General features: G+C 36.2%; 1 protein-coding gene across 2 annotated transcripts in view; it reads left to right on the forward strand.

Annotated features, from left to right (window-relative positions):
* The window catches only part of Msrb3 (methionine sulfoxide reductase B3), a 151044-nt gene that overhangs the window by 79856 nt on the left and 55319 nt on the right, over positions 1-15869 (forward strand). For both annotated transcript variants that reach the window (XM_045152860.1, XM_004650063.3), the window contains exon 4: positions 2381-2409. In XM_045152860.1, the coding sequence (XP_045008795.1) occupies positions 2381-2409 (29 nt within the window). The remainder of the gene's footprint in view (positions 1-2380; positions 2410-15869) is intronic.

A 15869-nucleotide genomic window follows, 5' to 3' on the forward strand; every position in this document is an offset into this window, starting at 1 on the left:
AATTTTCTCCCATAATATTTCTTATCTCAAATAGATATTTTATATCATTATAATTTGCTGTTGGCCTTCTGTTAATTTAGATTCAGTTGTTCATAAGTTAACTCCTACTGTGATGTTGTATGTGAGAGAGAGCAAAAGAGAGAGAGAGGAAGAGAGAGATAATTGCCATGTCAGGGCCTCTAGCCATTGCAGTTGAACTACAGACCAGTGTTCTACCTTGTGTGATGTTGTGCACATACATAACCTTATGTGTCTGGCTTATGTGGGTTCTGGGGAGTTGAACCTAGGTCCTTAGACTTTACAGGCAAGTGCCTTAACTACTAAGCCATCTCCCCAGCCCTGCCACAAATTTTTATTAAATTAAATGCCAGGTGCTATGTTAATATTAGGAATATGGAAATACATAAGGCCCAGTGTAAACCCCACTTGGTGTAGTTCTGTGTCATGACTTGGAGTAGCTGAAAGCAGCAAGAGGCTTGGGAGTAGAGGAGAGCAAGCTGGATGCTGACAGACCAGGGTAAAAGTGAAAACCATGTCCAATGAATGAGAGACATTATTAATGAAGGACTGTAACAAGCCTTTTGCATTTCATATTAAAAAGCTCTGGGTAACCCTTAGCAAGAGCCGGTTAAAATGGCTCAAGAGATGAGTTTGTTGGGAGATCAGAAAAGAAAGATGACATAAGCTATAACCTCTCCTTTTGCAAATTCTATTGTAAAGCTAGAAGAAATAGAACAAGGCACATTTTGAAGGAAGGCTTAAAAAATTATGAAACACTTGTAAGCTGGAGGGCAGAGGAAATTATGGAGACCCAGATATTCAACTTATGGCTGAGAGAAGGGATAGGTGACTGAGCTTGCTATGGCATTTTAACACAGATATGAAAGGAAAAGGCCTGGTTTTACATAGATGAGGAAGATAGAAAGAAAGTTTATGGATGGAGATGTGGCTCTTAACAGACATTTGAACACATGCACTAGGCATGCTCTGGTGCTTTGGTCATAGAGGTTAGGAAGGCGTGTTATGGGGGAGGTAAGTACAATGTAGCCAATCATAATCTGTGGTATGTAGCATTCAAGTTGCCACTAGGAATGATGGAATCATGAGACAAGGCTTTCCAGAGTTGGAGAGGACAAAGAGTGAAAATGGGTTTATGTTTGAAATAGGCAGGACCATTTAAGAAGGTTGAAATAAGGATTGGACTTGGAGAAAATGGTAGGTTTGCTTTATGGTGGTGGTTATTGAAAAGTTCGGTTGGTTGAACAATGGGTATAGCTTAATGGTGAAATGCCCACCATGTGTGAGGCCCTAGGTTCAATTTCATGTATAATATGTAATTGAACAGTTATTGCCTTTGTGTAAGAATAAGATGAAACTTCGAGAGTACTTGAGAAAATGGATTCCATGACCAAAGATGCCCCTTGCTTATTGTCTTTTTTCTCTCTTTGATGACTTTTCTTGAAACTAATTTAGGTGAAGAAAGCCACTGCTTCCAAAAATGTGCCTTGGTACTCTGGCATAATTTCAAAGAAATCTCCTTTCCCAGTTAGTTAACTACATTTCTTCAGGAGGGAAAAAAAAGACTTCTCTGTCAATGTAACATCCTTTAACAGGACACCTGCTGGTTGGTTCTTGTATCTTGCTGTGGCAGCTGTGAACATATATACTATTGATTGTTAATGTGTGATATAAATCCGACTGAGCATGCCCACTAATTGGTTTGAGAGCTAGATATAGACAATGCTGTCTTGTAGTGGCCTGTGTAGACAGGCCTAGTCACAGGGTTAATTCTGCTTGACAGCACACCAGCAGCATCTTGAGAGTAATTACCCCACAGAAGTTTTCCCACAGCCAGACTGAGAGCTTCAAAGGCTTCTGAATTTACAGCCAGTATTAACCCATATCTGAAACATAATGTTCTCACAAGGGCTCAGTTTTTCCCTCCCTCTTATTAAATGTATGAGGTTACTAAGTTCATTTGCTGTGTGTTAAGAACCTAGTGAAAAATTACTTGGTGTTAAGTAATTGAAAAATATTTAAGACTAAAGTAGAAAGCATAATTACAGATTTGATGTTTAATGCTTTATAACATTACTGCATAAGTTAATCTATATAGATTGGATGCTTTTTAAAACATAATTTATCTTTTCTTTTAAAATCAACCTTTGAAAGTTGTTTTTTTCTTATTTGGCAATCTAAATTAATACATATATAGGGGATCTATGGGTAATGCATACATTAAAGAATAAACATATATTGTCTCTTCAGAAATCATTTTATTTCTTGACCACTATACAGAAACATATGACTACTAGACCTCCTCACTTGTTCTTATATAAATAATTTTTACATTAAAGTTTTATTTTATTTTATTTTGCAGGTCAGAAACCAAATTTGACTCTGGTTCAGGTATGTTTATATTAATAATGTCATTCTGAGTATATTTTATTTACATTATTCTGAGGAGTAATTCATTAGCTCAAGAACTATTTTGATTTTAAACAGACTGGGCAATATATTTTCAAAACATGAGTTGCACCTCAAAGCAGAGCCATTGGTTGCTTCTGATGATAATTTGAGATGTTCACTTTGAGATTCTTCATGGTTATGCAATAAGCACTAAAGCTTTCTATCTGCAGCATTTCAGTTGAAAAGCAGACAAGAAGGTTCTTACATATTCATTGCTCAAAACAGAATCTTAATTTTCTTAAGAACTAAGTCATCTGAAGAGTCCTCACAAGTGACTTGTCACCAAGTGAGGGGTGGGTGGGTGATATATTCAATACAGCAAAGTATAAAGAGTTTCAGATAATAGAAATGAAAATTTGTGACTCTGTCATCTTAAGGTTTTATGGGGAGTTATAGAAAATTAAAATCACCTTAAGCCATTGTTTTGTATCTAGTAAGACAGGATGTATATCTTCACAACTGCATTAGATGCTTGTTTCTTAGTAAGCATCAATGTAGCCAAATAATTGTTAAATTGCACTCTAGCTTTTTGTGACTTGTTGAGATTTATGCACTTCAAAGTCTCTGATGATGTTTACAAGTAGAGCACAAGAATTGCTTGTTTTGGGTACCAAGAATTTGTGCCCTTTGGTGGATTGTTAATATACTAACATTAGTTTTCAATTTCAGGAGAAAAATAATTTTCAGAAAAAGATATGTAACTTGATTGATTTAAAAGTAACATCTTAACTCTGATGTGAGTTCTACTATACTTTTCACTTAAAATGTTTTTGCATATTATGCTTATGTAGATACCAAGGGTTAGTAATTCTGTTTGGTAGTGTTACAACAGCTAGCATTCTTTTCTTCCTTGTGAATTGGAGCTTTCTTTCATACTGCAATTTTATACCCAAGTTGGTAAGATTTTTTTTAATTTTATTTATTTTTTTATTTAAGAGAGTGAGAGATAAAGAGGGAGAGAGAGAGAGAGAGAGAATGGTCATGCCAGGGCTTCCAGCCACTGCAAACTAATTCCAGATGCATGTGCCGCCTTGTGCATCTGGCTTACATGTATCCTGGGAATTGAACCTAGGTCCTTTGGCTTTGCAGGTAAACACCTTAACCACTAAGCCATCTCTCCAGTCCCCAACTTGGTAAGATTTTTAACCTTGAAGTCTGTATAATTTAATTAACAAATCTACCTCATTTGCTGATCATAGATCCAGAAATCCTTCTTGTCACCGTGTTCAAGGTTTCTGAACCACATAGGCCACTAGTGGTACAATAGGATAAACATTTTGGTAAATGATATAAATGATGTGGAGATTAAAAGTCTGAAGGCATTGAAACAAGTATTTGACTCTAAGTGTCCCACTGAAGGTGGCTCAAGATAGGGTTAAAATGCTTTTCTTTTTAAAATGTTTAATATTTTTATTGACATACTTGCATACATGCATGTGCACACACATGTGCAAGAGAGAGAAACAGAGACACTATGGATACTCCTTAGCTTCTTGTTGCTGCAAGCAAACTCCAGATGCATGTGTCACTCTGTGCATCTATCTTTACTGGGAAATTGAACCCAGGCTGGTAGGCTTTGCAAACAAGCACCTTCAACTGTTAAGCCATCTCTTCAGCCCTCTTTTTTTCTTAATAGTTAAAATAGAGATTAAAAGAAGGTTATAATAAAGGAATAAAATTGATGGAGGATGGATTCTTGACATAAAAATCACATGGTTAAATATGCTAGTCACCAAATATTTATTAATAATTCACTGATTTATTAAATGATTTTCTTCTCTAAGCATTGAGCCAGAAACAAAGTTTAGGGTGCAAGATATGGAAGATAGCTTTCAAAAATGAAAACTACCAGATTTATTTTGAAGGTAAAACCCAGAAATAGTGTACAAAATAAAATATTAGATTGTTATCATTAAAGTCAGATAATTTATGTACTAGTAAATTCTTATGCTGAAGGTTAATGTTTATCATGGAAATAGTTGTAGCATCTGCACAGGCACATGTGTCTTTAACTCTTGTGGCCAAAGATTTTGTCCATGACTCTTAGCGCTCTCTCTCTCTCTCTCTCTCTCTCTCTCTCTCTCTCTTTGAGGCAAGCCCAACAGACTGGCCTTTTTTATTTTTTATTTGAGCGAGTGGAAGTGAGGGGGAGAGAGAGAAAGAGAGAGAGAGAATGGGCTCCTCCTGCAATCACACTTCAGATGTGTGCTCTCCCTTGTGTGCATGTGCGACCTTCCATGCTTACATCACTGTGTGCCTAGCTTATTGTGGGAACTGGAGAGTAGAACATGAGTCTGAGCCAGGTGTGGTGGTCCATGCCTTTAATCCCAGCACTTGGGAGGGAGAGGTAGGAGGATCATCATGAGTTCAAGGGCACCCTGAGACTACATAGTGAATTCTAGGTCAGTCTAGACCAGAGTGAGACCTTACCTCTGAAAACAAAACAAAACAAACAAACAAAAAAGAAAAACATGAATCATTAGGCTTCATAGGCAGCTACATTAACCTATAAGCCATCTCTCCAACCCTTAGTTCTAATTTTTTAAAAGTGTCTTTCATGGACTACACTTGCATGTTTTTGAAAACTACAGAATTACGTATTCTTAAAGTCTTATGGTGAATACTGATTAAACATTTATTTATCCTTTTAATTTTACACTTAAATATGGGGTAAATTCAGATGATTTTAAATTAAGAAATAACTTATTATTTTTCTTATAATCTCTTTTAGTTTACCATTCAATGAGGAATCATGAGGAAGAAAGCAAGCGATTTATTCTGTAGCTTTGCATAATGTAAATTGTGGTTATGAATAAGGGAACATATTGCAACAGTTAAATGTATGACTAATGGATTCAGTTTTTTTGGGGGGGGTTGAGGTAGGGTCTCACTCTAGCCCAGGCTGACCTGGGATTCACTATGGAGTCTTAGGGTGGCCTCAAACTCACGGTGATTCTCCTACCTCTGCCTCCTGAGTGCTGGGATTAAAGGTGTGCGCCACCACACCCGGCTTGAATTCCGATTTTTTATTCAGAATCGAACTGGGATCTTTTAGCTTTGCAGGCAAATGCCTTTGCTGCTAAGCCATCTCTCCAGTTCCAACAAAGTAAAAATTTTAATGAAAGATGCCAATCTTACTAAGGAAAAACAAACTTAAAAAATAAATTCTATGGTCAGTGACCTGTCATAAAGGAAAGGGTTTCAAAATCAAATGTGTGTGTGTGTGTGTGTGTGTGTGTGTGTGTGTGTATGCGTGTGCACACGCATGTGTGTAGGTACTTACATATAAACACATTTTGGTTAAAGCAAGTAACCAATTTAACTACACAGCATTTATAGCATTCATAGCTTGCTAGCTTGTGCAGATGAGTTTCTGGCTCTAGAGTGTTACTTAGGAGGAAGGAAGGGAATTTTTCATTGCTATCACTTGGTAAAATAAAATTGTTGCTTGCATACAAGTGATCAACCAAGCAATGTAAAGCTTTGTTTATCAGGTTTTTAAAAATAAAAGCAAAGGTGCTGAAGAGATGGCTTAGCAGTTAAGCACTTGCCTGTGAAGCCTAAGGACCCTGGTTCGAGGCTGGATTCCCCAGGACCTATGTAAGCCAGATGCACAAGGTGGCACATGTATTTGGAGTTCATTTGCAATGGCTGGAGGCCGTGGTGTGCCAATTCTCAATCTCTCTGTCTCTCTCTCTCTCTCTCTGTCTCTCTTTCTGCCTCTTTCTCTGTCTGTGTGTCACTCTCAAATAAATAAAAATGATAAAAACATATTTAAAAAATAAAATAAAAGCAAAGCCAGGTGTGATGGTACATGCTTTTAATCCCAGCACTCAGGAAGCAGCGGTAGGAGGATTCCCATGAATTTGAGGCCACTCTGAGACTCCATAGTGAATTCCAGGTCAGCCTGGGCTAGAGTGAGACCCTACCTTGAAAAACTAACACTAAACTAAACTAAAAATAAAAACAGGGCTGGAGAGATGGCTTAACGGTAAAGGAATTTGCCTGCAAAGCCAGAGGATCCCGGTTCGATTCCCCAGCACCCACGTAAGCCAGATGCACAGGGTGGCACATGAATCTCGAGTTCATTTGCAGTGGCTGGAAGCTTTGGTGCCCACTCTCCCTTTCCTTCCCCCCTTCTCTCTGTCTCTGTCTCATTCTCTGTCAAGTACATAATAAATAAAATATTTTAAAAAATAAAAGCAAGCCTAAATTATATAAAAATAGCTAAATTTTTTATGATGAAAACATGCACTTTCCTTAAAAGAAGAGAGAATAGTATGATAAACACCACAAGGCATCATCTGAATTTTACTAAGCACTTGCATTGTTTGTCTTACCATCTTCCAAATATTTTAAAGTATTCCTTTTACATGAATTTTTAAAACTTGAAAATAACAAATTATCTTAGTTTATTAAAAGGTGCCAATTATTTTAAAAAGCTTTCATCTCTCAATATTTATTTACTTACATGCACATGCATATGTGCACACAAGGGTCTTATGCCACTGCAAATGAACAGGAGACACTTTGCTACTTTTTGCATTTGATTTACATTGGTAGCTTAGTGATTGAGTTCTGGTTGACAGGCTTTGAAAGCAAGCACTTTTAACTGATCAGCCATCTTCCTAGCCCCTCATCTTGGATCATACACAAATTATTAGGGAAAGAATTATGGCGTTTCCACTCCACAATCAGCTAAAGAGACTGAAAATTCTATTTACAGTGAATTGTCTAATTAGGAAAACCTTCAATCAGAAGGCAGACACACCAAGTTAATTCAGATCTGAGAAACACAAAAATGCTCTTCCCTCATGACAAATTTGAATAAAACTTTAGCTTCCAGTCATCTGTGGTTTCCATGTACTGAGTTATATACTGATTAAAAACTTTTTCAGTTGATTTATGACTCAGTGACCTAAAATTTTGCTGTGCCATTTGAGAACAGTGAGCTTACCTACTTTCTAAAGGAGTTTTAAAGTTTTTGTGTTAACATGAGTTCCTAGTTGATATAGTGATAGTGTTGCTTGTCTGAGATCATGTGGAATTGGTGATCTTACTAATAGAGTATAACAGACCTCCTTTTATGTTCAAAAGTATCAAGAAGCTGGCTATTCACCCTACCTCCCAAGAAGGTTAGTTAGTTGATGCTGAAGAAAGTAGCACATTGAGCTGAATGTAGTGATTAAACATGAAAGCTATGTATCAAATCTCAGGAGAATCATACATTTGAAAGAAACAGAGAACTATGGAGCATGTTGCATGATAGGCTATGTAAACAGAGCTCTGGAGGTCAGTGTGTGGATGCAAACCAATTAAAGAAAGAACTATGGCTTTGCTTATTATCATCCGGATGGGGAGGATCACAAGTTAACATTAAGCACAGACTTGAAGTTTGGATTTTGCTGAAGTAAGCTAGTCACTTCTGTGAAATTCATTAACTCTTTCAATACATGACCAATATTTTTTTAACCCATGCTCCTAGAAAGTTAGAAATAAAAATTGAAATTATGTGTGGTCTTGGTCATTGTGTATACACCCTCAGGTATATGCAGGTGTTACTCATAAGAATAATAGAGAAGAAACTGGATGAGCTTTGTACAAGACCTAGAGGTGACTCCAGTCAGATTCAAAAGGATTTATGTCTTTCAAATACCAACCCATTTGGAAAAGTAGAAATCTGGGAGAAAAAGTGAAAAAAGATGTTTTTCTCTTCTAAATTCTGGGTATATGTCAAAGATATAGTTTGGATTTATTGCTTGCTAATACAATAGGGTATTCTTATTTTTATTGACTAAGAACTGGATGCTTATAAGTTAATAATTCTGTATTAAGGATTAGCCTTAATAGGTCAGTTCCATAGTATTAATTATCTCAGGCAATGATTGGGTTAGGAAATGAAATTACAAGTTAAAAAGTATATCTTTATTACCCATAACCTTCTAAAACAAATATTTTTTATTATAATCACCATGTTGGCCAAGAGAGTGAAGAAGCTTATGTTTAGTGCTTGTTGCTTCTGGACTGCTTGGAATAGCCATCCTGAGGAAATGGGCCCATAGAACACAGTGACTCAAAAATGTGAGATCTCATGAAAGCAAGTGATGGAGGGCTAAGAAACCTAATGAGCACTGATTTAAGTGTGAAGAGTGGAGGCGGTGCTCACTCTTAAATAAAGCCCCAGAGTGTAGAAGGTTACAAAACCCTAAAAGCCATCATAATAAAAGGCACAACAGATTATAATTACCCTAAGGGGTGGAAAAATTTAAAGGAACACAAAGCAGCTAATGGCACATTTAGGATCTGTCATTTAAAAGAAATCTATATGCCAGGGGAAAGAAAACCAAGAATACAATCAGTTGAAGCACAATGACAGTGAAAGATACTGTGAGGTATTATGGTAGTTTGTAAGTTGAAGGGAAGTGAAGAATTTGAACTCAGTAACACTAGAGTTTTGAAAAGATTATTAACAAAAAAGGCAATTTTTCCTAACTTAGTAAGCCTATCTCAAGAAATATAAGGAAAATATTTTCAGTTCATGTAAGTGTGACATTATATTGACAATAACTTTTTGACTATAAAATTTAATTTTGTGATTTTTAAATTCCAGTGGTCTCAACTATGGACAACAAACTATAAATCTTAGTGTAAGAATCTAAAGTCTGTATTTGGAGATCATTTAGTAGTAGAAATAAGAAAACCACCTACTATGCAACAATTCATTCAATATATATTATTAGAAACATTGTATGCCAGATGTGTAGGTTAGGTTATAGCTATGAAAAGTGTAGACCCAATTTCTTTGCTCATGGAACATTATACTACTTGGTCCATTATACAAAGTCACATGGATTTCTCTGCATATTAAACTGAAAAGGCCTAATGAGGTTACACCTATATTAATACAGTAAATCAAAGAGCTCTGATATTTAAGCATGACCCAATATGTTCTATCAATCCATATCACTTTGTTTTCTACTTTTAAGTTTTTATGAGAATAGCCCAACAATGCTAATGTATACGTTTTTTCTATAGATTTCAATAAGGACTGCCATTTCACATTTGATTGTCACTAAAAGAAATTAGTCTAGATGGTAACAATGACATACATTTATAAATAATGCTCTTTTCTTTGTATTTATTCATTTATTTATCCTATTCAAGGCTGGCAGGAAAAATCAGATTTCCTTTATATTAATAACTTGATTGTGTAGAAGCAAGTTGAGGGGACACAGTTATTCGTCTTTATAAACAAACTCAATGAGCAAGAAGTAGTGGAGCATGGTGGCTAAGAGTGAGGCTTGGATTAAAGAGGTCTGAGTTATGTTTCTTCTTATTTTTAATATTTTTAACTGAATTTCTTAAGCTTGTACATATATAAATTTTGTGCTTTCTCTTGCTTAGAATTAAATCATATAAAGCTATGACTATCCTTCGTTGAAGTCTTAGCTAAGTCCTCCTGGTTTTTAAAGCAATTGTAGTTTTTATTTTCTTTTAGATACATACATATTTAGAAGATGTTCTCACTGATGATGTAGACGTACCAATAGATAGAATGGCTGAATCAAATGGTACAGAATGTGGACATAAAAAGGGAAGACTAAAAGTTCATAGCAAACCTATTGCATTACAGTACACCACACTTCATTCAGTGCTTCAGTAACATTTTTTATGGAGTTAAAGTGATTATATTTTTGAAGTGGATTTAATTCTTTCTAAATTCTCATTATTTGGGTACCTAACTTTAGTTATTTATTAGTGATATATATGGTGATAAAAATATTTATATAATGCTTTACCATTTATAAACTTTTTCATAAATATTATCAAGTTTGAATGACATAAAAGTTTTATAAATACACTAGGCCATTCTTACCAATGAGAGAATTGGGGTACAGAATTTTTTTTTTTTTTTTGCTTAAGGCAACAGATGTATTTGTAAGTCCAAGTAGTTATGGCTGAGTAGCCTAAATTGGGGTAGGTGTTTTGGTTCAAGTTTGGCTACAAATCACATTGATGTTGATATGTTTCCTGCCCAGTCTCTTTCTAGTATTCACAGGCTCAGAATACTGTTGTTAGTACAGTGAATTAGTATGTAGATGTTTTTACCTGGACTGACTGATCAGACAGCCGACTTGGCATGTATATGTAGGACACATTCTACCTAAAATATGGAGGCATGGTTCTGACATGGTTCTGACTTTCATGGACCTTACTGTTGAAGAGATAATACCTACAAGTTCAGGGCGCTATGGCTGATTATAGCACTAGAATTTAGGGAGAATTTTTTTTTTTTTTGGTTTTTCGAGGTAGGGTCTCACTCTGGCTCAGGCTATTCTGGATTTCACTATGTAGTCTCAGGGTGGCCTCAAACTCACGGCGATCCTCCTACCTCTGCCTCCCGAGTGCTGGGATTAAAGGCGTGCGCCACCATGCCCGGCTAGGGAGAATTTTTAAAGGAGAAATTTCTTTTGATGGAAGTAGAACTGAGGTCTTCAGTGCTAGAAATGGGATAGACATAACTAGAGATGAAGAATATTTTAAATAGAAAGTGTTTCATGATCAACAGACACAGCCAACAGATATGTTTTAAGAAGAGTAAGTAAATCATTTCTACAAATCTATAGAATTTTTGTTAAAGGGTTCTTATAATATTAAAACATTTTTATGTGGTTTCTTGATTGTTTTTATCCAAGGTAGGGTCTCGCTGTAGCCCAGGCTGACCTGGAATTCACTCTGTAGTCCCATGCTGGCCTTGAACCCTCAGTGAGCATTCATGTCTGGCTTTGCTTTGCTCCTCTCCTCCTCTCCTCCTCTCCTCCTCTCCTCTCCTCTCCTCTCCTCTCCTCTCCTCTCCTCTCCTCTCCTCTTCTCTTCCTCCTCCTCTTCTTCATCTTCCTCCTTCCCTCCCTTCCCCTCTCTTCTTTTCTCTCCTCTCCTCTCCTCTCCTCTCCTCTCCTCTCCTCTCCTCTCCTCTCCTCTCCTCTCCTCTCCTCTCCTCTCCTCTCCTCTCCTCTCCTCTCCTCTCCTCTCCCCTCCCCTCCCCTCCCCTCCCCTCCCCTCCCCTCCCCTCCCCTCCCCTCCCCTCCCCTCCCCTCCCCTCCCCTCCCCTCCCCTCCCCTCCCCTCCCCTCCCCTCCCCTCCCCTCCCCTCCCCTCCCCTCCCCTCCCCTCCCCTCCCCTCCCCTCCCCTCCCCTCCCCTCCTCTCCTCTCCTCTCTTCTCCTCTCCTCTCCTCTCCACCCTCTCCCCTCTCCCCTCACCATTAAATATGAACAAAATTAGAGAAAATTTCGACTTGATAGTTGTAATCTTAGTGATTTTTCCATATATTGGCACTGGAGATTCAAATACCAGTCCTTCAGAACATAAGGCTAAATGGTCTATGGTGTATTTAGATGTTAGTAACCTTACACTATAGGAATAGTTTTTTGGTGTGAAGACATATTGAAAAAAATATATAATTTGTATTATTTTCACAGAGTAGTAGGCGTGATGCTTGTTGAATAAATGATGAGCAAATGAATGACAGATGGAATAATGTTGAATTTTGAAAGAAGCATATCATGCTATTTCCAAAGTGGTATATTGCCCCTATCTTAGTATTTTTAAAAATATGTCTGCAAAATACTGTGTCCAAATCATTGACATCAGTGGTAGAAGGAGAAACTTGTAAAGAACCAGAAAATTTGATAACAGTGAAAGTATTGTGTGGCAGAGCAACAATACAGAAGATAATGTGAAGATTCAAGTTTTATGCTCTACCTGTAGATTTTTTTTTTTTTTTTTTAACCGGAAAAAAAAAGCCTCGGGATCCCCAGCCAATGAAAAAGTGAAATTTGTGGTTTTAGCGTTACATTTTAGAGTTGAATTTAATTTTGTTGAATTTTATGAAATGAATAAATACTCAGTTGGGTTGTACACTAGAAGAAAAAATGTGCTTTTACTCTATGCATGAAAATACCAGTAAAATGTCATTCAAATGTATTATACCCAAATTATTTTCATAGCAATTTATTTAAATGCATTTATCAACATATTTGATTTTTTTTCAGTTATACTATATAAGAATTTATCTAGTTTGTCATCATGTTCTATTTAGTAGTTAGTAATTTATCTTAAAATGTTGCTAGGGTTTATGGCTTTTACTAATTGATTTAAAAAATTGTTTTTTTTGTGGTTATTATTTTTCTAAGCAGTGTGATTATAAATTTATCTTCCTAGCTATTCCTTTTTCTTTTTTCAAGGTAGGGTCTTACTCTATCCCAGACTGACCTGGAATTCACTATGTAATTTCAGGGTGGCCTTGAACTCACAGTGGTCCTCCTACCTCTGCCTCACGAGTGCTGGGATTAAAGGTGTGTGCCACCATACCTGGCTGTTATCCCTATTTTTTTGAGGATGGTAAGATTGAATAGCTAGATCTTAGAACTGTCAAATGTTGTATATGTATTTTATTCATATATAAGTTAAAAGTTCTCTAAAGATTCATTAAGTCATATAAAACTTATTCATATAATAATATAATTATTTTTCCAAATATTTTTGTGATAGTATTAGGTGTTTAATGTTAAGTTAAGAATTTTCTAAACAAAAAAACATAGTCGTAGTAGATATGGAGGAAAATTCATACATGTGTAACTATATATTATGATACTTTGGGAAAAAATAACTTTTTATGATGGACTATATGAATTAAATATTAATGCCAAAGGGAATACGACCATTTCACCAATTTGGAAGCTTAAGTTATATGTTCAATTCCACATTACTTTATGATCACACACTTTGATTGAGGTTTGTACATTGACTTGAGCAAAGTACTTGTATGTTGTAGAATAATTTGGTACTTAACAGAAATAAGTAGTAGAGAAGAATTATACTACTGGTAGGATATTCTTACATGATTGTGATAAACATGAAAGAAGGTTGCTTCTGTCTGCTCATGCTTTATTTTGTAATTAAAAACATTTTATTAGTTTGAGCTTTTGTGCCTAAGGGAATAGTAATCACATCCTAGTGCCAGGTTAATTATGCATTTGCTTTAACATTTGTTTCAACATCTAATTTCCGTCACATACTTTAGTATTTGTAAACTTCTTGGTGGAATGGGTAACAATAAAGTTGTTAATGGTTATTATTATTATTATTATTTTTTGTTGTTGTTTGTTTGTTTTTTTGAGATAGGGTCTGTAGCTCAGGCTAACCTGGAATTCACTGTGTAGTCCCAGGGTAGCCCGGAACTCTTGGCATTCCTCCTATCTGTGCCTCCCGAGTGCTGGGCTTAACGGTGTGTCACCATGCCCAGCTATGAATGATGATTTTTACCTCAAGTAGAAAATCATATAAACAAAGATAAATTTTAGTAAGAGTTATATTAAGTGTAAAGATCTATATGCAGTTCAATAAAATCAGATTGGTTTAATATACAAATAATACTTAATGTTCTGTATATTTTGGGTGTTTCTATTATCCATCTTATTTACAACCTCCATACACATAGACAAAATAAATCATGATCATAATCTCCTCCTAATACCCTCCCTTTTCCTCCTCCTCATCCTCTCTCCACTGAACCCCTTCTTTTTTTCCAACTAGCCTGTGTTCTATTTTGATTTTATCATCCCCCCCCAAATATATAGGTCTTACATAGGAAAATGTTTAAAGGGATAGATTAATTACATATTAAACATGGTTAACTTTTATAATTTATTTATTTATGAGGAAAAAAAAAAAGGGCCAGATAGTGAAGAGAGAATAGGTACACCAGGGTTTCCAGCCACTTTAAACAAACACCAGAAGCATGTGCTACCACATGCATCTGGCTTATGTGGACCTTGCAGAATTGAACCTGGGTCCTTAGGCTTTGCAGGCAAGCTCTTTAGCCACTAAGCCATCTCTCTAGCCCCATGGTTAACTTGTATTATTGTGTGTGTGTGTGTGTGTGTGTGTCTGTTGGTTTGTGTGTATCACTGATGTGTGTGAAGATCAGAGGACAACTCTGAGAGTCAGTCTTTGCCTTTTACCTTGTTTGAGGCAGTCTCTTGTCCACTACCACAATGCCATGCTGGCTGGTGTGCAAGCTTCAGGGAGTCTTCTCTTTCCACTTCCTTCTCTCCATAGAGGGCTATGATAATAGATGCTCACTACTGCATCCAGCTTTTTATGTTAGTTCTAGGGATCCCAACTCAGGCAATCACATTGGGTACAGCAAGGGCGTTGTCTTCTGAGCCATCTCCCCAGTCACATGAATTAATTTCAATAAGTTTTTTTTTTTTTTTTTTTTTTTTTTAATTTTTATTAACATTTTCCATGATTATAAAATATATCCCATGGTAATTCCTTCCCTCCCCACCCCCACACTTTCCCGTTTGAAATTCCATTCTCAATCATATTACCTCCCCATTACAATCATTGTAATTACATATATACAATATCAACCTATTAAGTATCCTCCTCCCTTCCTTTCTCCACCCTTTATGTCTCCTTTTCAACTTACTGGCCTCTGCTACTAAGTATTTTCATTCTCACACAGAAGCCCAGTTATCTGTAGCTAGGATCCCCATATGAGGGAGAACATGTGGCGCTTGGCTTTCTGGGCCTGGGTTACCTGACTTAGTATAATACTTTCCAGGTCCATCCATTTTTCTGCAAATTTCATAAATAAGTTTTTTTTTTTTAATAAAGTGTGGATTCCTGCCAGGTGTGGAGACACACACCTATTCTTTTTAAATATTTTATTTATTTATTTGAAAGAGAGAGAGAGAGAATGGGCATGCCACAGCCTGCAGACGAACTCCAGATGCATGCGCCACTTTGTGCATCTGGCTTATGTGGGTCCTGGAGAGTTGAACCTGGGTCCTTTGGCTTCACAGCCAAACAAACTCCTTAACTACTAAGCCATTTCTCTAGCCCTAATAAATTTTTAAGAGAATAATTTTTGTGTTTTTTCAGAATATTTATTAGTTTGTTGGCATTGGGTGTAATCATGCCTTTCATATATAAAATGATTGGTAATGACTACTTTGTTTATTCTTCTTACTGCTAGGCTAGATTTAGTGATTTTCTCTTTTGTTATGACTTTTTAAAATATGCTTTTTAATTCATAAATATGCGATATATTATGGTACAAGTCATAAGTCTATGTAACAAAAACATTGATAGCTTCTATACTTAATCTGTTCTATGAATTTGTCAGTGGTCAGAGGATGGCTGTATATAGGATGATCACAAACTAGGAAGCTATGGTTCAGAAAATGTTTGAATCAGTTTCAAATGACTTAGTGGGGGAAAATCTAGTAAAAATGACATGATTAATGACTGCACAAGATTAAAATATTTTCACATTTCATTTTAATGACCACTATCTTTTCTCTACCATAAAATTTATAACTAGTAAAAT

Source organism: Jaculus jaculus, chromosome 6 (genome assembly GCF_020740685.1).
Source record: "Jaculus jaculus isolate mJacJac1 chromosome 6, mJacJac1.mat.Y.cur, whole genome shotgun sequence".
Lineage (NCBI taxonomy): Eukaryota > Metazoa > Chordata > Mammalia > Rodentia > Dipodidae > Jaculus > Jaculus jaculus.